This window comes from Heteronotia binoei, unplaced genomic scaffold (assembly GCF_032191835.1).
Source record: "Heteronotia binoei isolate CCM8104 ecotype False Entrance Well unplaced genomic scaffold, APGP_CSIRO_Hbin_v1 ptg000154l, whole genome shotgun sequence".
Lineage (NCBI taxonomy): Eukaryota > Metazoa > Chordata > Lepidosauria > Squamata > Gekkonidae > Heteronotia > Heteronotia binoei.
The window spans coordinates 763595-786639 of record NW_026799997.1 but is presented as its reverse complement, the minus strand read 5'-3'; the positions used below and the strand labels follow the sequence as shown (position 1 = coordinate 786639).

The 23045-nt window shown below is 38.8% G+C and overlaps 1 protein-coding gene across 10 annotated transcripts in view; it reads right to left on the bottom strand.

The window, feature by feature from the left end:
* Positions 1 to 20304, bottom strand: part of LOC132590533 (PHD finger protein 14-like) — a 169335-nt gene extending 149031 nt beyond the window's left edge. For 9 of the 10 annotated variants that reach the window (XR_009556700.1, XM_060263456.1, XM_060263459.1 and 6 more), the window contains exons 1-4: positions 20056 to 20238; positions 19476 to 19586; positions 9447 to 10126; positions 1599 to 1743 (exon numbers count right to left, since the gene is read on the bottom strand). Coding sequence is in view for 9 of the 10 variants with exons in the window: in XM_060263456.1 (XP_060119439.1) it covers positions 1599 to 1743; positions 9447 to 10126; positions 19476 to 19586; position 20056 (937 nt within the window). In the remaining variant the exon portion in view is untranslated. Of the gene's footprint in view, positions 1 to 1598; positions 1744 to 9446; positions 10127 to 19475; positions 19587 to 20055 lie in introns of all 10 variants that reach the window. The other variant, XM_060263452.1, reaches the window with a different exon arrangement.
* Between the last annotated feature and the right edge of the window lie 2741 nt (positions 20305 to 23045).

Below are 23045 nucleotides of genomic sequence, written 5' to 3'. Positions count from 1 at the left end.
ATCCTTCAAAACTGGTAAACATGGCACCGTGGGGGGGGGGGGGGGGACATTCACAGAAGAGTGCAATGCAAAGGTACTAACTTTCAGGTGGACAAGGTGGGGAGTGAAGCTGAAGAGAAGCAAGAGCCTTGCTACTTGGCTACCCTTCTTGGCTACCCTTTATGCACATTTGAGTGTTTTCTAGAACTCCTCATCTTATAATATGACATTGTTTTGTTTGAACATGGATAAATAAACAGCTTTTCTACACACCCCTACCAACCCTCCCAGCAATTAACACAGAACAATGGTCACATTCAACAGCCAGTTTCCTTATCACTACCCTTCCAAGAAGCCCCACCAAACAATGGGCGCATCCACAAACCTATTGCCCTTTCACCACACCCCCTCCAGTACAAAGTGTTGGTCATTACCTTTAAAGCCTTATATGGCCGAGGACCGGCCTACCTGAGGGACCGTCTCTCCCCATATGAACCCCAGAGGGCACTGAGGTCAGCCGGGAAAAATAAGATGGCTATCCCTGGGCCGAAAGAGATCAAGCTTCAGAACACCCGAGCACGGGCCTTTTCAATCGCGGCCCCTGCCCTATGGAATCAGCTTCCTGAGGTGTGGGCCCTGCGGAACCTTGATCAGTTCCGCAGGGCCTGCAAGACCACCCTCTTCAAATTAGCATACACGGACTGCTGAATAATGCTATTAATCAAGGGTCCGCCAACACGGTCCTGTCTAAGGACCTATGTCATCATGAAAATTATGCAAACTGACAGAAATTAGCGTCAAAATGCCATTATTACTGTCAGATTAAATTAAATTATATAATTTTAATTATATTGACTGGTTTTTAAAGGATGTTAAATTTAAAGTTTATATGGTTAAATTTAAAGTTTTTATATTTATTATTGTATGTTTATGAAATGTTGTTAGCCGCCCTGAGCCTGCCTAGGCGGGGAGGGCGGGATACAAATAAAATTTTACTTACTTACTTATTTACTCCAGACTAGAAATAGCAGCTTTCCAGCAGCCCTGGCCTCACTCAATGCACAGCAGCCAAGAAGGTCAGAGCGCCTGCTCCGGCTGCAACGCCACTGAGGATGTTCTCCACAGCCGAGAACGAAACGTCTGGAAGAAAAACTTTCTCCAGTAGAACACGGCACTTGAGCCCGAAAGATTCTACAAATCCTAATGATGTTACCAGCCGTGAAAACCTGAAATCTTTGATAGCTTATATTTAATTTAGTAGGAGAATTAAACACAAGAAAGATAATCAAGCAACAACAGGTCAGCATTATGCTTGGCTCAATATATTTAATTTTGAAACCCAGCTGTTTGTCGAGGTTGACTTTACCTGTGCATATCCTTGGGCTGACTCAGGATAGGACAATTGCTTATAACTTCATATACATAATTTTTATTTTAAAATGACACAGTATGAGAATGAGTGGGCACACAGAGATTATAATATTAGGTGACAAATATTTTTAAAAATCAATAGTAAATGCATAAGGCATGTATAAACAATTATAAGGCATTGATTAGGCTTGATCCTATTTTACTTTAAAAATGGTATTTGTTGCAGATCAACATCACAGTATAATTACCTTCATGCACTGTTATCCCACAGTTGTCACACTGGATTATTTCATCAGCATCTTCACTGTTGTCCCCAAGACAAACACAGCAAATCATAATATGGTCCATTTTCTGGGAGGTCCAGTTTTGAGACTTCTCAAGAATCAGCGAGTCCTATTATGAAAAATAAAAGTGCACTTGTTATATTGGAAAGGACACAAACTTACACAAATATTTGTGCTTGCAAACTCACATTTACAATGCAGATATATTTACTTTTTCCCTGAATGCCTTTACTTCATATCTGTGTTATTCCTTTTATAACACCCAGCTCTCTATCTCATTATCTAAGTTCCTAGATGTGTCTATCTTGGCTCTGAATCAGGACTTTGAGGATTGTGGTCCAGTGCCTAAGGCAGAACAAGCTGAAGCTGAGTCCAGACAAGACTGAGTTAATGCTAGGAAGGCTGATGTTTTGGAAGGATCTGGATCCATTTGTCTCCACAGGCATCTGCAGAACAAGTTAAAAGCTTGGGTGTGAAGTGCTCATGGTCCCACCTTGCTGTCTGAAAAGCAGGATGATGCAGTAGTGAAGAAGAGAGCCTTCTATCAGCTTCACTTAGTTTGCTAACTCTCTACTTTTTAGCCAACCTGCTCAAACAAATGCAAGTTTGACTATTGCAACATGCTTACATTGGGCTATCCTTGAAGGCTACCCAGTAACAATAACTGGTTGAGAATACAGCAACATGACTATTAGCAGGGAATAGATCAAGATGGGTATCTGTGTTAATCTGTCTGTTGTAGTAGTAGTAAAGAGCAAGAGTCCAGTAGCAGTATAAAGAATAACAAAATCTGTGGCAGGGTATGAGCTTTTCGTGAGTTACTGCTCACTTCTTCAGATACAACTAGAACGTGAGTCCATCTGTCCATATATCTTGGAGAGTGGCATGATTTCAGCTGCCAAATGACAATAGCAGGCAAATGAAAACAGTAAATGAATGACTATAGCAGGCATAATTGATTTAGGTATGATATGCAGAGGGTGAGTAGGCATAGAGAAATCAGTATTGGTATTGAGACAGGAAACCTAGGTCTCAATTCAGCCCAGAAGGATGCCTCGTCTTGAGCTTCATTATCAGTTGCCATTCAGCAGTCTCTCTTTCTAATCTCTCTTTGGAACTCCTTTGTAAGAGAACTGCTACTCTAAGGTCAACAACTGAATGTCCTGGAAGGTTAAAAGGTCCCCCCACTGTTTTTTTAATGTTGTGGTTTCTAATGTCAAACTTCGGTTCATTTATTCTTTGTCGAAGGGACTGGCCTATTTGTCCAATGTAGAGGGTGGAAAGGCATTGCTGACATGTGATGGCATAAATCACACTAGAGGTTGAGCAACAGTATGAACCTGAGATGGTATAGCTGATGTTGCTGGATCCACTGATGGTGTCGCTAAGATCCATCCATCCATCCATCCATCCAGGAACACAGCTTGCTTATTTTGAAACAGCTACATTGGCTGGTTATTTACTTCAGAGTTCAAGTAAAAGAGCTGAATGTTAAAGTTAAGTTACTGATGGCTTAGACATCACAAATCTGTCCCCAAATGTCCCTGTATGCCACCTTTGGTCTTCTGGTTGCCCCTGTCTAGTTACTCCCCCCTAAAGTGGCCCACTGGCCATCTACTAGAGACCATTCACACTCAATAGTAAACTGCAGAACAGCCTCCAAGAGGAGGCAAAATGGAAACCACTTTTAGAAGTTTTTAGGAGGTGCTCTGGGTTGTTTTACTTTTTAGAGCTTTTAAGGGGTTAAGCCACATAAATGGGGGGGCGCAATCTGATTTTATTGTACTTTGTATGTTTTTAACCGTAGAATTGTAAAAATGCCTTAAAGACACAAGGAAAAGGCACCATGTCTTTAAAACTGCAGGCAGTTCACTGAATTACTCACTATATTCTCTACACTATTTGAAGTACATTGGCCTTAACTTTTCAATCCAATCATATTTTCTGTTTGTCGTTTGTATTATATTGTCCTTATTTGCACTGTTTTTAATTGTGCGATATGCTTCCAATCTGAGGGAGAAAGGGGTACTACAAAAGTAGTAAATGGATTATAATAAAGGATGTATTTTTATTTTGAAAATTTGCACTTTTATAAATATCGATTTCCTCAAAGTCATTTTTCATCATGCTGCATCAGTGTATTAACTCATTTCATCACATATTTTTGTTTGCACCAAGATTCTCTTGGATTCCTACCCTCTTAATACTAGTAACTCTTTTAATGTTTGAACTTACTAGGCTCACTTTAAAACTTTGCAGTTTTATGATTCTCATATTCAATATCTGGAGAAAATTAGTGTTCCAAGAATACTTCTCTGGCTCAGATCTTAGCCAGACAAATACTCTCACTTCCTACCTTCCTCCTTGCCTTGTCTGAGGATGGCTGTAAGACCTCACTTCCTTAACCCATGGAGAGGTGCCAGGTAGGGGTGAAAAAAAAATCAGTATTTTCTGAGTTTGGGTATACTGAACCCCCCCTCCCCCCAATATCAGTATTTCCTGATATTCCCTAATCCCAATATTGCCATGGTGCTTGGATTCAGAAAATACTCAGGAAACCTGAATTTTATTGCTCCATTATATAGCCCCCATAAAATGGAAAATCAATCCAGGGGTATCTGGGTCTTGGGTGTGGAGTTTGAGTTAGAGCACTAAATTTGTAGCACAGCTGCTGGTGCCTCTCCTCAACACCCCCCCCCTCAAGTTTCAAAAAGATTGGAGTGGGGGTCTAGTTTATGAGGCTCAAATGAAGATGCTCCCATTCTCCATTATTTCCAATGGAGGGGGGAGGATTTAAAGGGAACATGGTCCCTTTTAATCCCTTTTGCAACTTAGCCATGCCGTGGGTGAACTCCAAAGTGGCAAGTTCATCCAGAAGGTGTTTAAAGGCAGGCATTAAGCATCTTCCAGGTAAAATCTGGAATTACTAAAATACCACTGCAAGATCTTTGGAAGAAGAAAACAATACAGACTGTTGCACTCAGATAATTTGACGAAACACTGAAGTAGCCACTATATCAAACTACAAGATCACAAATTTGCAAATTTAAGTTCTCAGCCAATATTATTATAGCAAAAGTGCATTCCAAATACTACATCAAGGATGAGCCAACTGCTTTAATCCTTGAATGAAGTTTCAATATAGTTTGAAACACTACTGGTGGTCAGCTGTTGAAAGGGGAAATTCTACGCCTTCACAACAGTGTTAAGTAGTAATTTTAATCGTAGACCAAATTAACTGATACATGAATTTATGTAACTGCAAAGTTATTTGTTTCCATATGCATGCTACATTTTCAAGGGTTTGGTTCTTTACTAATATAATGTTCCAGTCATTGTTCCATAGTTCCATTCTCTACTATCTAATATTCAGCACTGTTTTCCTAGAGATGATCTTATTTTCCCACAAATACCAGTACAACATAACTGTTACCAGCATGGATACTGTCAACACAACAGATTCTTATGACATCTTAATGAACAGCATTTGCTTTTGTGGGCTAGAGACTTCATCACCAGATGCCACAAAACCACAATAAATTTGTTGGATTTTAAGGTTCCACAAGGCTCCTTTTGTTCATTACAACAAACTAACTCGGCTACCCCTCTGGAATAGGAAAACCATTTAAAAATGCTAGTGGTTTGGTAAAGTTATTAATCTTCTGGATACAAGAACAGAAAATAATTCAAGTTCAAACATTTGTAAGAGTTTTTGGAAACACTAATTCAGTAAATCTCTTGTAGCCTGATGTAGTATCATATGCGAATTTGAGCATATTGACTTTATTATCAAATAAATGTTTAACTTACAAATGGGCCATCTTAAGTCTATGCTTGGATTGATACTGATATAAAACTAACCCACAGCTTCTTAAAATAAATCAGTAATACCTGCAGAGACCCAGTGAATCTCCACCCTGCTGCTCTGAAGCCAGATTTTGTAATAGAGGGAGTAGCAGATGTCAAAATGAGGTTTCTTGTCATTTTTTGGAAACATGGCATATATAAAGACTAAAAAGATCAATAGCAAATCCACCCAAGTATTTGTCAGTGAAAGCTTGAAACTTATGAAAATACTAAAACTGAAAATTTGATTACTCCCTGAATAATTATGAAAGACATTACAGTCAAGAGTAAGAGGAGAAAAATGTGCTGTAAAATAAAACAGCATATCAGGACAAGCCAGATCACATGACTGTCAAGTTTTACCACTGAGCAAGCAGTTTATGTCATAAGTGTCATCAAAGGACGGGGGGGGGGGGACCCTATCAAATTTCTTTTGCGATAGTACAAGTTGCTTGCATGAACCTAAGTAGCTCTTTGGCTCTTAATCCTATGACTCTAAAACAGCAATCCCATTCCCACCCCATGCCCAAGTATGAAAATAAATAAAATTCTATCTATGGGCATCTAAGCTGCTCACTACCTAAATCTTCATTTTCATGTGGAAGTAATTAAGTGAGGAGGCTCTACTAAGACACTCATACTTTAGAAGTGAGGGTCAAGAAAGCCTGGTGTCTGCAGCTCAGTTTGCCAGAAAATGGAGATACATACAAATCCGTATTTGTGAAGGGAGAGATGGATAAGGTGGGAAGACTTTTGGGGCCAGATTTGCCACCCTGGTCTTCAGCAGCCTATCCTAAAGGATGTGCAACTGGTCATTAATGTACTCAGTATAATAATGGTTCCCTGGAACACCCGAGTTAGCATTTAGCCTATCTGTCTCTAGTATAGCCATTCCTGGAGCCTTTAATACACCACAGAATGTGCAGTACTTTCCTTCTGACACTTCCCTAGGCTCAAAGTAAAAAAAAACAACAAAAAGAATAACAAACCCAGCTCACTTTGTCCCAGTATAAGAAAGGGACAGTCAGGCTGGGAATCTAGGCTTATGACAAATCAAGGTAGCAGGGTTGTTTTCTTCTAATTTCAGCATTGGACATGTTAGTTGCTTTACCACTTAAATTAGATTTTTTAAAGTTGATAAATATAATGAAGATGTTTCAAAGAAAATATACAATGTAATTGAAATGAGTCTACACAATTTACAAGACAGTAATCTACAGTAAAACATTCAGGAACTCATCTGTTGGAACACAATACTGTCAGACTACATCTGTCTATTTTTAGCCTGTATAATGGTCTCAGGCTTTGTGTTCTTCACTAACTGTGACAAATAAAAGGCATTTCAAATCTAACAACTAATGTACTTAGCTTTCACAACAGTAGCAAAATACAATGAAAACTTTCCAATATAAGATGCACTGTACATATTGCAAACAGTTGTCTATGAAGATACAGATAGCATATGCAGCCCACAAATGTTGATTATGCCTAAGTTCCATTGAAATCACTAGGACAAGTTGATCATGACTACATGAAAATGTATTTATCAGAAAAGGTCAAGTATTCTTATGCTTCTATTCATCAGAATATTTAGATAAAACTAGACAACATGGTAGGCCAAGGTAGGCAAGTAATCATTCAAAAATAACATAAGCTCAGCAGCACTGTGTACAGTGGTTTCATTTATAAGTTATCAGAAAAATGTGGCAGGAGAAACATGGTGAAGAGGAGTTTGTCATCAAAACTAGAAATATTTAATCAACTCTGCTACAAAAGAGAACTTTTTTACATTACATTCCAGAAGCCCGACTCCATCATTATCTTTACATGAAACAATGCTATATTTTGGTCTCTGATGACCAAGTGGAAATATTATCATTTTATATTTTGAACACACATGTAGGAAAGTGGGCATTAAAGTGGTCACATACGCACCTCTTTAACATGGGAATGGATAGATGTGAATACAAGACACACCAAGCAAATTCCAAGGACTTTTAAAAAGAAAAGTAGATCATATTGAAAAGATTGAGCCATTCAGGTCAAGTTTCAGTACCAATGATTGGTTTAACCAAAATAAATTCTCCAAGTTTTAATAATTAAAGAGCTCTGGGAAATGCAGTATAGAAGAAAAATATGAAGAAATTGAAGTGTTCTGTTCTGGAAGAAAGGAAGATTGCTTGTGAAAGGTAATGAAGAATGAGAACCAGGAGAACTGGATAAACTGGCTGTACCCCCCTCACCAGTCTCCTGTAAAAACTGATTTTTCAATATTCAGCACTGATTGCCGTTAGGGGAATGAAAATTATTTGGCACTGTATTGAATTCAGTGCAATTAATCTCTCTGGTGTTTATTTTCCTCATTCTTTACAGCAGAAATGTAATTTGCAGTGTAAAGAACCTATGCAAATGTTCAACATTCTCATGCTTAGTCACAGCTGCCTTTAAAGTTTTCACTCCAGCAACTCCCACTGATATATAGGCTACTGTTTGGTTTTTAAAGCTGGTTTGTGAGCTTGGCAAGCCATGTCACAATGAGTACTTTAAAAACAGGTTCAGCTTTTCTCACATGCTTGCACAGCTTCTTTGGACTTGCAGCCATTATAATCCCACATCAATTTAGGAGCAAAGTTTGGAAGCAAAATGTGAGATGCTTGAATAGGATGTATGCCTGAAGGCCAAAAAGACATTATAAAAACTACACTGATGTACAAAGATCAAGGGATTCAATTGTAATAGATAGAGTTTCTGTCACATTATGAAATCTTAAAACAGACTAGAAATGTACTGTGTGAACCTGTATCAATGAAAACATCTTACTGCTGTCCTCAACACACATCTGAAGGCAAATTCTACTGACTCCAAGAAGGAGAGTCTGCATTTCAGCCTTCTTCTTGTTTGTGTCAAGTCTCTGATAACCACATCTCAAACTCTCCATAATGGCACCATGATCCTGAATGCTTCTCCTGGTGTCTTAACAGGAAATATTCAAGCTCAATTCTACAAATGTGTTTATTAACACAGCAAATTAAGGATTGGTTCATGAGGTTATAACAGGAAGCACCCAAATGAGTTTTTTAAACACTACTAGGGAATTTTAAACAGTGATACATGTTAGATGAAAAATTAAAAATGTCAAATCAGCAAAATAAAAAAAGTTTAGGCTGCAGGTCTGCTCCACTTTAAATAAAAATATAATTTTACTAGGTTCTTTTTAAACTAAAGTAACGAAGTATCCTAGCTTCTACCAGTGTAGCTTCAAATTCTAAATATAAAAAATCCCTGGTATACGTAACTCAGAAGCTCCATGGCACAAATATTTCACCAAAAAACCTAGCTATTTAATACACAATATATTTTGTAGGAGCATACAACCTTTGGTACTCAGCTTGAGAACGGTACAAATAAAAAGATTCTACATTTCACCTTTCTTTAAATTTGCTATGTTACTCATAACTTTAAAAAGCACAAAAGTAACATGTTTTTACAACAAATCTGTATGTTCTGGCTAAATCTCGTAGTATTTAACAGCTTCTATAACAGTAACAACACACTGTTCTTAGCACCAGTCAGATGGTTAGCCTACACAGCCATGCTACCTTACCTTTCACTGGCTTTTGTTTTGTTTTGCATTTACTGCAACCCATCCTAATGGTATGGCTGCTTCATGCTCAGCACAGTATACAAAAGAAAAGCTAACTGCTTTGTAAAGGCTTGCAGTGAAGTCTAAAGTCCCAATCCAAGATACACTGAAGGCAACAGCAGAGTCCCACTGTCTTCAGTGGGTGCTGGATTCAGACAAAAGGCTGATGCAAATGTATCTTAATTTAGCATAACTCTGCAGCTCATTAATGCGATCACTGTCCAGTAACTATGCCTAGCTTTAGGGAGTAATTTCAAAACAATCACACTGCAGAGTATTTTCCATTTTTCATCAGAGGTATTATAGAAAGTTGGCTGTTCTACCTCATTGCTCTTGCTTTGTGAAAGGGCCAGGCTATCATTTGTCAGCTCCTCATCATCAGCACTATTCCTGCTAAGAGCTTTTGTTTTTTTCTTCTTGGATCCACCATCACTAGCAGTACTGCTGTTATCATCCTCGTCATCCTCATCATTGCCTTCCTCTTCATTGTCATCCTCATCACTTCCACTCCCATCATCTTCATCATCCTCATTATCTCCGTCACTTCCCTCCTTCCGCAGTGTGTTTTTCCCCTTCTTCTTTCCAGCAGTTGGTCGCCAGTCATTGTCATCCTCGCTGTCATAATCATCTATGTCATTTAGCTCTTCCATGGATACAAAATCTAACAGAGGGCGATTTCTTCGCAAGTTCCACTTTTTTGGTTCATTTGTTTGCTCATCAATGCCAGTATCTGTTTCAGCAGGTCTTTCTCTCTCTTTCTCTTTTTTCTTCCTCGGTTTCTCTTCTCCTTCTCCATCCTCATCATCCTCTTTTTTTTCGGTTTTAATCACCTCTTTTTCTGTTATTGGCAGCTCTTCTCCACCTGAGCTTTTAGGCTGTTCTTCCTCTATCTTTCCTCCTTCTGCCAGGTCTTCTTCCAAGACATTTTCCTCTGATTCACTACAGGATCCTTCTTCGCTATCCTTTGATCCATCTTCACTGCCATGTCCACTGCCTTCAGAATCTGTTGAGCATATGAAAATTTAAAAAAGGTGTTCCAAAACAAAATGAACAAAAAAAAGAAAAGAAATTTAAAGGCTTGAGGCTACCAACTTAGTCAAACTAAATATTCTTCCCTTAATGGCAACTTAGCCTATTTTCCACTGGCCCAATTTGTTTTCACTTGTCATTGCTGTTTTAATGTTGTAAACCTACTGGTGAAGAATGTTTGATTTGGGAGAATAATGTGAAGCTTTGTCTCTATCACACTTCATAATATGAATAAGAAGTCATATTTTAGATAAACAGCCCAGTCCCCACTGTAGTATGCTACATTAAACTGAGTAACTGATTCCAACAAGGCAATAAGCAAGCTAACTTACAATGTTTTGGCCACAGAGCATTTCAGAACAAGTTACATTTTAACATAACAGGCAGCAATGTTATTTGGGTGGTTCAAATTTTGATCATATCAATAAAAAACAAAACATTTTTACAGCCTTGCAGAGGCTCAAGCAATAAGCATTTAGTATGTATGCCCTGAGATACAAAACAATTTTTTAGACTGCCATCATGATACTAAATATATCTTTAGGAAATATAATGAAATCTTTGTCAAGTAACATAAATAAGGACAACATTACATCATATACTTTTTAGATTATCTCTGTACTAAATCTAAGGTTTTACAACTATAATTAAAATTAAGATTAAAATTACAAGCATTTGAAAAACATAAAAGTATCAATACCAGTTATTACTATCCACCAATCTTAACAATAAAATTTTTGGCTTATGATGGAATCTATACACTTATTTTCATGAGCTAATTTTACCTAATACATAAGCACAGGTAACTATTATGTTTTTCTGAAACTCTCAAACTATGATGCACTGTTATTCTACAATTTATCATCAGTATTCACTGCCCAATTTCATTTTGCATAGCATCCTGCTCACAAACTAGCATCACCAGAATGCACAATAGTCAGCATCACAATCTATGCATAGTTTCTCTCCCGACCTAGTTTTCATTTGGAAATGCTAAGGTTTTGTGTTATTTTAGACAAAAGCAAAAGTATGACATTAAGCTGCTTAAGTGTAAAACTATTAGCTGAATTTTAATATATTTTGTTGAGTATCCTGGGAAAACTTTTGGATCAAAAGATGGGGTATGTTTAATTGACTTTTCAAGTTTCTTCAAGAGCACCAATGGTATAAAGTTTAAAATAATATATTATTATAATATTAATTCATTCAATCAACTTGCTGGATCACTATATCTCTAGGTGATGTACAACAATAAATAAAATATAGTTATTGAACCAATAAAATCAATTCAGCTAACAACAAAATACAAATCCTAATGATGTCTTATTTTAAGTACTGCAAGTCCAGATTTTAGATACTGGATCAAGGGTGGGGGGGACCCTTGAAAAGGATACGGAGAAAAGAGGTGCCAGCTCAGCAACCACCGCTGTTCTCAACCAAAAGCCTGGCAGAACATCTCTGCTTCACAGGTCCTGCAAAACTGTCAAAGATCTTGCAGAGCCCTGGCATCTTCCAGCAGAGCGTTCCACCAGGTCGGAGCCAGGACTGGAAAATGTCCTAGCCCTTGTGGAACACAGCTGGACCTCTTTAGGGTGAAGGATCACCAGCAAATTCCTACCAGAAGAAAATAATGCCATTCCAGGGACATAGCAAGGAGGCAGTCCCATAGATACATCAGTCCCAGTCTGCTCAAGGCCTTAAAGATCATAACTAAAACCTTAGCTTTGACTTGGTACTCAACTGGAAGCCAGTGTAGCTGGCACAGCACAGGTTGAATGTGTGCCATCCATGGTATTCCAGATTGCCACTGCAATCTGGACCAGTCGGAGCTTTCAGGTCAGACTCAAGGGTAGGCCAGCATAGAGCAAGTTACAGTAGTCTAATCTAGAGGTGACTGTCACATGGATTACTGTGGTCAGGTCTGAGCGGGACAGGAGCGGAGCCAATTGCTTGGCAAAAATGAAAAAATGCCAACTTGGCAATATGTGTAACCTGGACCTCCACTGAGAGAGAGATGTCCAGTGTCACTCCCAGACTCTTGATGGTTGGCGCTGGTGTTAATAGCATCCTGTCAAGAGCTGGAAATGTGCCCTCCAACTCCATGAAAAAATGAAAAAATGCCAACTTGGCAATATGTGTAACCTGGACCTCCACTGAGAGATTTCAAATACAAGTTGATGGGGTGTGAACTGGCAGAGAATGACCAAGAGAGAGATCTTGGGGTTGTGGTAGATAACTCACTGAAAATGTCAAGACAGTGTGCGTTTGCAATAAAAAAGGCCAACGCCATGCTGGGAATTATTAGGAAGGGAATTGAAAACAAATCAGCCAGTATCATAATGCCCCTGTATAAATCGATGGTGTGGTCTCATTTGGAGTACTGTGTGCAGTTCTGGTTGCCGCACCTCAAAAAGGATATTATAGCATTGGAGAAAGTCCAGAAAAGGGCAACTAGAATGATTAAAGGGCTGGAGCACTTTCCCTATGAAGAAAGGTTGAAACGCTTGGGACTCTTTAGCTTGGAGAAACATCGACTGCGGGGTGACATGATAGAGGTTTACAAGATAATGCATGGTATGGAGAAAGTAGAGAAAGAAGTACTTTTCTCCCTTTCTCACAATACAAGAACTCGTGGGCATTCAATAAATTGCTGAGCAGACAGGTTAAAACGGATAAAAGGAAGTACTTCTTCACCCAAAGGGTGATTAACATGTGGAATTCACTGCCACAGGAGGTGGTGGCGGCCACAAGTACAGCCACCTTCAAGAGGGGTTTAGATAAAAATATGGAGCACAGGTCCATCAGTGGCTATTAGCCACAATGTGTGTGTATATATATATATATATATTTTTTGCCACTGTGTGACACAGAGTGTTGGACTGGATGGGCTGTTGGCCTGATCCAACATGGCTTCTCTTATGTTCTTATGTTCCAGCCCAGCTCCCCCCAGCCACAGAACCTCCATCTTTGATGAGTTCAACTTCAACCTGCTCTTCCTTAGCCAGCCCACCATGACCTCTAAACCCTCACACAACAATGATGGGATCATGGCTGACCAGTCGCCCAACAGCAAATACAGCTGGGTATCATCTGCAAATCTCTTTGGTTTCAGCATCTATTTTCTTTGTATTAGAATTCTTATATTCTACTGCCTTTGAAACGTAGGTCAGATCAGATACCTAAAACTTTCTCCACGTGATATACTCTAACTGTTCTCAGCATTTAGTTTGGCAACCTAGAAAGTTGAGAAGCATGCTACTGCAGTCATGAAAACCACTTCCAGGAGGCCACAATGCATCTTTGATCAGATGCATGCACATTATGTTCTCCACATGAATGAAGCCCAAAGGACTCTTGAAATTTATAGCATGAATGCTGAACATTTTACTTATGAAAAAAGGGAGGAGAGAAAAAAGAACAATTGCATATAAAAGCCCAACAAAGGAATAACATGTTTTTATGACACAATCATAAGGTGGCAGATAGCCTAGAAAATAGTCACTTGATAAACAACTTGGCGCTACATTTTTTACAATTAGTCTGTGACAGTAAGGACAAGATGTAGTCACCAGTTTTCTGAAATTCATATCCTGTACAATTGCATCTAGTTAAGAAGCAAATTCTATATTCTTTTTTAATTATCATCTATACAGTATGATCCAATGCTCCTTCTTTTCTCCTTTGTCCTCTGCCTGTTCTAAAGTTCACCTTGAAAACCCCTTGCTGAGATCACCGTATGTCAGTTGTGACTTGACAGCATTTTACACACACAAAATCAAAAACTCCTTATCCCAACAAGGTGTCCATTTCCTGATGCTTCCCTAGACACAGAAGCAGACAGAAATGAGAAACTCTTGTGCTACTTTTGTCTTTTCTAAAGTCTGGTACAAAATGAGAGACATCATCAGCCTTTGGTACATGCCCAGAATTTGATGGAGGGGGAATTTTCATATTACACTGAGCTTTAGAACAGGCAGAAGCAGTGAGAGAACAGCACTGCTTCTGTCTGCTGCAATGCTCCCAAATACAGGATAAATGTACACACCCCTGCTCTGAATTCTTTGCAATGAACAGAGTCAGGACAGGAGTCGATGTTAACACCTTCTCACTACTGATCACAAATGGATAATAAACCAAGTCTATATCTGGGACCCCTTACCATTTTAATGTTCTGGTCCAATAAGAAAAAAAATCCCATAAGTATCCAGGAAGTGTGTATATGACCAACTGGGAAAAAAAAAATCTGAACAAGGAGCTGGAGAAAGAAGAGGTCCAATCTCACAGATATAAAATCTGACCAGATTTAAAAACAGCAGCAGTAAAAATGCCTACCCTGCCTGAAGATCAGGAAACCATTAAGTTAAACTATCTTTGTCCATAAGTTTACTGAAAATTAGGCTCTTTCCACAGTGACAGGCGGGACTTACAATTAACATCCAGATTTAAATAAAGTTACCCTTCAAAATATCTAGAGAGAGCAAATCAACTTTTAAAAAGCTTTTAAGCACAGTAGGTGCAGAAAAAGCTTCATGTGTCAGGTGGCACTAACATTTCTTGAAAGTTAGTCCTATATTTTTAAGTAGAATATTCAACTTTTATACAAATCACCTATTACCGATTATTAGTTCACTAGTTTCCATAATATTATTGTAAGAAAATGTAATCAAACCGTATTTTATAATATTAAATTATCTACAGCTTTTGTCTTTAAATTATATATTTATATATAGAACATATTTGAATCTAGCAGCACCTTTAAGACCAACAAAAGTTTATTCAAAGTATGAGCTTTTGTGTGCATGCATACTTCTTCAGATACACACAGTATGCACATGAAAGCTCACACCTTGAACAAACTTTTTTTGTCCTAAAAGTGCCACTGGATTCAAAATCTGTTCTACTGCTGGATTCAAAATCTGTTCAACACGACCACCCACCTGGATCCATATTTATATACTGCTTACATATAATTTACATAATTTACGCACATACAATTCTAGCCACACAGGCATTAGCAAACAGAATGTCTTTTTGATATCATATGCATTTAACTGCTAAAATTTATTTGTTCATTTTATAAACATGAAATGCAACATCCAGTCATTCTTCACTATCTCCTCTTTATACATGTTTCACATATGAAAATTTTCTACAATGGACACACCCTCTCTTCCATCTACTGTGTTCCTGGAAGCAGACAACTGGGTTTGCTAAAGGACATACATATCAATAACACATGTAAGAAGAGGCTGTCTGACCCTATGGCTTGCAGAGGAGGCAGTATGAAGTCATCTACCAGCTCCCTGGGATTTTTAAAAAAAGAAATAGTTTGTTTATGCCATTCTGGGATTTTAAATTTTGCTCTATTTAACCTCTAATTTGTTTGTATGTTCAAAGATGAATCAGAGAAACCATGGTGAAATCTTGAGCTAGACTCATCTGTCACATATGTCACATGAATTGGTAGTGTGAACAATGAAGGCTGATGTTCTCCAATATTTAAGAGAGCTGTGTGTATAAAGTTTCTTGTAGTCATATGTAATTACTAGGGGAGTTTTAAAAAGAGAGATAAGACTGAATCAGCTGAGAATTTAATTTGGGGTAAGGGGACAAACTCAAGTAACCCTGACTATAGAAACAAATCCCAAATACTTACATTTATTTCAACCAGTCTCATTTAAAGATTTCAGAAATATACAAGTCAAGGCATGTTGTCAAACTGGATACAAAATTATGCACAAATCATGAGTGACAAAATCAGGAGCTAAGTGAACGGCAATATTTTGTTACTTTTTTGCAAACTTGAATATCCATTAAAATGAATCAAACCACTAATTTTCAGATTATAATAACAAAAAGCTACACTATTAGTTTAGAAGTTTTAAAAATTCTTTGCAATACCAAAAATTATACAAAGAGATATGAGGGTAGCAAATAACAAATTTATAGCCAGAACCTTTCCTTTAATATAATTTTGTGAAAATGTATTCTGACAAAGTGCACTGGAAACTTGAACTGTTTCAATATATCTTGTATCATTTTTCAAAAACACTACAAGATAGACTGTGACTGGGCCAGTGGCACCAGAGAGTTTTACACCAGTATGGATTTGGGTCTCCTATAGTGACTCAACATTTGATCCACAAGCAAAAGTTAGTATCAAGAACTTAGAAATGCATATGCTTTTTAAAGGTCATTGTCTAATGAACTGAAAAGCAAATGCCAATTGAGATATGCTATAAAGAGATTTCTTAAAATTATTTCACTGGTTGGGGCAGGGGGAGGCTGCATTCCCACAGCAAAATCTCTGAAGTGATCCACCTATTTAAATATCAGGTGGGTCAGAAGAGACTGTAAGCTTCTCTGTGTGGCAAGTTCCTTTAAACCAACAGCTCACTGCATAGAAGCAGAAGGAAGCTACAGGGGATAAATCTCAACTCAACTGGCACTGTCACCTCTTTGGAGGCAGAGCTACAACTGCTCCCAGTAATTTAGCAGTAATACTTACCGGATCAGACAATAAATATGATTTTAAAAAAAAAGTAAAGGAGGAATCTCACAAATTAAGGCAATGGCTTGTTTTTCAATCTTTCCATGCACTTATGCCTGCACAGTCAAAACACCAATCTGACCAGTCAGAGGAGGATAGGGAGGAGCCCTCAGCCAATCAAGGGAAGGCTTTCTCTGGCTCTTTCCCTCCTCCTCCTTCACCCAATCGAGGCATGGCTTTCTCTGGCTTTTTCGCTGCTCCTCCCTCCACCAATTGAGGAAAGGCTTTGTTTCTATCCTCTGCAAAGCAATGCAACAGGCAGCTCAGCCAATGGGAGAATAGGGAGAGCCAGAAACTGTTGGAACCAAGGTTGTTTGCCATTTACTGGCAGAATCAGCTTGGTTGGCAGGCAACAGCCACTTAGGTAGGAAAGAGAAGTGGACTCAACCAATGGCATGCAAGTACTCTTGACTGATGCTTTGATGGGCCAAAAGTTGATACAGCACAGAGCCAACCAGGGTGCTCCTTTTTGCCACCATAAAAAGGTTTATTATATAAAGGAAAGTTGAGGCTTTTAGAAAATCTATTATTTGACAGCCAGCTGACCAGGATATGAAAGTCAACTGACCAAATCTTTTTTTTTTTGCTTGATCAAATGCCCAACTCTATTAAAGACTATTTTTTTCATCAAGCAACCCAAAAAAGCACACCTGACTATTATATACCCAAGGCCCTGTACTTGGATGCTTTAAAGCCAAATATCTAAATACGAGCACCAATCTATGCTTCCAACATCAGTACCCTTAGGCAGCTGTGTATAGGACCGCAGAAGCCAAAAGGACCAGGCATTAGCAGTAACTTAACCAAATCACCTACTCCTCCAGTAGAACAAAGGGTTGCCTGAATCAGTTGTGACATGACAGCATGTTTTTCCTAAGCTTATTGGAACATTACTTCCACCAAATTTCCACTAGGTACATCTTCTCAAGATCCGCTTAAAATCAACTTGCTTTAATGTGAGTGAAAATTACAAGTCATTGATTTCAAACAACAATCTGAAACTAATTTGCCAGATGCGCTTGAAAACTGTTTTTCCTGAGAAAGTTTCACTGTTGTCTATACATACTGATAGAATGGTTTCCAGCAAAACACAATCAATGAACATGGTCATTTCTTTATGCTAATCAAGACTCAAAGTACACAGGACACACCATTCACTTACTCATACTTAACTCTACTTCTATGTTAGAAAAATATTATACTTTGCATTATATTTACATTTTCCTAACAGTAAAAAGATTCATTTTAAAGATTATACAGTTTGTGGTTTAATTCTATAAGCAAAACCTACTGATAGCATAACTTTATTTGTCACAATTTAGGCCTACAAAGTATTAAACCAGTTTATATAAGCTCATCGCATTAAATACTGCAAAAAAATTTAGTCTCACTAAAGTTAACTCAAGTATGTAATCCATAGAACACAACTCTACCTCAAACTGTATGTTCTGATTGAACATTTACAAAGATGCTTACCTTAGGATAGCTTTGGGCATACATTTAGTATGTCCACAGTTATTTTTCTACAACAATGCAATATATCTTCATTTTCAAAAGTGTTATATTCTAACAGTGCTTTACTTTAAAGTTTGCTGCTGGATTTGACTAACAGCATGTTTGTGGTGAAAACAGAGTTGCCTAAGAAAGTTCACCGCTTGCACAAAAAAAGAATGTCACCTGATACATCCAAAGTTGCCTTTATGTAGTACAAAATTATAAGACAATGACAGTGCCAGCAGAAGAATGTAAAGTTAACCATATAACCTACTGCAAAACAGAAGAATATTATCCAGATCTGTAAGGTACTTCCTACATGCAAGAACTCCATATGCTCAGCTTTACTATATTTGTGGCTGTGCAGCTGAAGACCCATGGGCCCCATGAAATGATCCCATACAGAACTACTGCTCTTGCAGGTGCATCATTGGGGACTGCCTGACCCTTTAGTCTTTGAACCAGTGACTTGACTGCTTTGATGCTTTAATAAAACATTTGTAGGCAGAAAAGAAGACAGGTTGAAGGAGTGATACAGGACCAGAAAAATAATTGAAAGTATGGGAATCCTAGCGCTAGTGAGCTAAGACAGAGAGGGAAAATGAGCAAGATTAACATTAATCTTGGTGTTAGAGACCTGACTAAGATAATTTTGATTTTACAGACCAACAGCAGTAGGAGTCCAGTAGTACCTTAAAGACTAACAAAATTTGTGGTAGGGTATAAACTTTCATGAGTCACTGCTCACTTCTTCAGATCACAAAAGTTCATACCTTAACACAAATTCTGTTAGTCTTTAACGTGCTACTCTTTTATGCTGCTAAAGACAGACTAAAATGTCTACCCAACTTGATCTAGAGACCAATGGCTTTCAGAGAATGGGAGGGGGCATAAAAATGAGCAAAAAGATAATTAGTAAGATGGCTGGGAAGAGAGGCATAGGAACTTCTTGTTGGATGCTGAGAGAAGAGCATATTAAAGAATGTAATAAAGATACCCAGAATTTGGAGGTATTTTTGGTTGACTACATATCTAAAAATTTGCCACTTCTTCAGTTCTGCAACATCCTGCCAATCTAAGAATTCCCCATGTCTCTCCTCAGTGGCTAATCTGAAATTTCATTCCTAAAATATTTGTTTCATTTAGACCCCTGGGTTCTTGTCACTTTAAGATACTAAAAAAAAATAAATCTTAATTTTAAAAGAATAGCATTTAAGAAATAAGAATCCACTGGGAGGGGGTGGGAGTATTTTGATGCATGAGAAGAGGAAGCATTTACCTGAAGCATCTCCAACTTTAAAGTCACTGTCATCTGAACTGTCATAATCTAACGCTTCTAGCAGGGAAGCTGCCAAAGGCTTCACCTGCCTCCTCTTCGAGCTCCGATCCACTGCGGGGAGGAAAAAAAGAGAGAGAGGGTTTTTTTTGTCCTCTCTGACCCATTGGACGAAATTGGGAGGCAAGAAGGTGGTGGTGGTGGGGAATCTTCCATAACAACCGTTCACACGCAAAACCCGGTTTCATTCCCACATTCATATACGGGTTAACCCGAGGGAAAGAAAGAACTGCGTCCCCTTAAGTGGCTCAAATACCGGGGGGCGTAATGATGCTTCCAACAGAGCCCCCAACCCCGGCACAAAACCCTCTTTGACAAAAGCATAAAGGGGCCGGGTGAGAGGGTGGGAAGCGAAAGCAACGCACACGGACGAAGCTGAATGAGGGAAGACGAGAAGGATATCAACGGGCCAGGGCAGCTTCCCGCGGCTGCCTGGGTGAAGGAGCCAGTCAGAAGCAGCATTCGGCGGGGCACTGGCGAATGCTACGGGACGAGGGGAAAGGGGAGGCAATGCTGGACTTACTCGCTGGCGCCAAGCAGCCGCTCCCGGGCACATAGATGGCAGCCTGAGCCCGGTAGGGCGCTTTGCTCCCTTTCAGTCAGAAATCTCAGCTAAGGCTGAAAAGAGCGCCTTCAGCGTCCCCAGGCAAGCCCCGTAACCCAGACAATAGGCGAAGCCGCAACCCGGATGCACTTCTTTCCTCCCCTCCCCCCCACCCCCAAAAAAGAGAGAAGAGGAACCAAGCGTCACGACTTCCGCTAAGCGGAATCCGCAGCTGCGCGTTGATCGGAGCGAAGTTGTGCCCACCCTTGCATTGGCTTGGGCGGTACTGCAGCCGGAGTAACCTTTCCCATTCAACCCCGCTACACGCCCAAGAGAAAAGAAAAACCTGCTTCTACGGAGGTGATGTTCGAACAGAGGGAGCTGGTTACAGGATAACTGTAGCAGCGTCAGCCTTTAGCACTGAGCTCTCTGCACGTCCAGTCATTAAACACAACAGCCCCCCCCCCCCCAAAAAAAAACAAAAAACTGGAGTCCAACAGACTGTTCGCTCCGGCGTTATACTCAGGGCTTTTTTTGAGCAGAGATGCACAGGAACGCAGTTCCGACAGGCTTGGTGTTCAATACGCAAATGAGATCCTGCGGGGCTTTTCCTTCAGAAAGCCCTGTACAGAGCAATGGTGACAACAAGGGTGAGGCCTGATATGCAAATGAGTTCCTGCTGGGCTTTTTCTACCCCAAAAGCCCTGGTTATACTGCAGTTAATGGGAAAATGCTTGTATGCATGGTTTGGTAACAGGCAGAGTAGTTTGTATCCAATCGGTGACATTCTTTCATTGTGTACCAGGGTGGGGATGGATCAGGGCAAGCGACAGAATCTTTTGTTCTGCATAATATCAGTTATGCAAACAACTGTTAGCATGATGAGTGAATACTCTGCAGTCAGAGTCAGCGTACCTTTGAATACTAGATGCTGGAAACAGACAACAGGAAGATCTCACAATCGTGCCTGATTCGTGTTGGAAAATAATACTAGATTAGATGGGGATTTGGTCCAATCAAAATAAATTTATTATATTAAAGGGGTTGCGACTTTTAATTTGAAAAAGAGAGAGAGAATTCTGACTTTTAATTTTGGGGGGAGGAAACCCTCAAGTTTGGGCTGCAAAATCAATGTCATATGAAAGATTGCTGTGTTTCGTTGTATATCATGAACCCAAGTCATATTATTTATAAATTTAATAAACATACAATAAATGTTATATTATATGTAGAGTGCCAAGAACTATTTAGAAACAAAACCACCGCTTCTCCAATTTTAAATAGGTTTAAAATAAGGCAAAACAAACACTAAAACTCTTGCAGTGAGGTAGGGTATGGCTGCATGCTGGTCACCATCTTGCCTGTTATCCCTACATTATATGTATATTGTACTGTCACAGTGTCTATGGCATGCAGTTCTTAGTGCATTGATCTTGGGTTTTTAACAAAGTTTGGTTCACTGTTGACAGTTCTTTTTATATTGTTCTTACTGCATTGTTTTTAGTTTTAATCCATCTTCAGTCTCAGCAATAAGGAAGAACTATAAATAAACTACATAAATCCTGAAGGCAAAGGCATATGCAAGTAATACAATCTGAAGACACAAGTTTACCTTCTCATCTGATGTTGGTGAGAACTAGGTTATAATCCCCACATCAGAAGAGATACAAACACAACTGACAGTGCAATCCTAAAAAGACTTATAACAGTCTAAGTATTTCAGTGTAAATGGCTTTAGAAGTATGAAGCTCTGTTTAGGATTTCACAGCAAGTCTCCTGGACCACTTGATTGCTGGAATTCTTGCAAAACATGCTGAACTTTGTCTGATCCTGCAAAACACTTTCTTATACTTTTTTAGCAACAGACCATGTTCAGAATCCCTTAACATAGATAAGTCATGCCTGCTTTTTTTGAGTGTATATTCTTGCTTTGTAAATTCAAAACACACTGGTGGACTGTGCAAATTTGAAGAGACCACGTGCAAGACAAAACATAGCAAGCCCCTAAACTAACTGTGCAACCCTATGCAGATTTATTCCAGTCTAAGCTCATTTCCTTCAGTGATTTTAGAGTGATTCTGCATAGGATTGCACTGTAATAAACTCTTCATGGTTCAGGGGTCTGTACTCTATAATCCTGGGGACTAGTCCAGTGAGTTATTTATCTCTGCTCATCACATATTTCTCAGCTGTCTTTCTGTTACGACACTGAAGGAAGTTTGCAACTGCAGAGATGAAAAGACAAAACCATAAAGCTTGAAACAGCACACATCATTTTGGCCCTCTTCAGGTATCATGGCATCTCTTCCATCTTCCTGAGTGAAATGTTATGATTAAAAGGAATAAGTTGGATTATTGTAATAAGTGATTGTATTTTGCTTTGATGCCAAGATATTTTTAGATCTAGTTAAACTGAAAAGATATGTACCGATGGTGTTCTTATTGCCAAAACGTATAAATTGTTGAAATATAAAATAGCAGAAGAACCAGTGAAAGACTGTATGATAAAATGGGCTAAGAATTTTGGACATTATATATTTTATTATTATTTTCAATTTATAGCCCGCCCTTTCCCAAATGGGCTTTGGGTGGGTAACAACAGATGGAGCAGTGAGAAAGATTATGATTGAAGGTTCTGAAGTTCACATTAAATGTTAATCTTAAAGAAAATTTTATAGGATAATGTTTCACGGGTACATGACATCAAATAAGTTGGCTATTCAGGCAATAGGGTAGCACTGCACCAAAGGCTTCACAAAGTTACTTGGATAAATTATTGGGGACTGTGGTCTGTACTATTGTGTCTAGTTTGGTGTAGGTTTGAATTCTATTGTGTAGTTTTGCATCATTTAATGTGTTGTATTAATACTTATAATGTGTTTACTGAATGTCCCATCTAGTTGATTGTGCAAACTCAGTCTGTGTAATCTGCCTTGGGTCCCAAGCTGCAATCATACACATTAAATAAT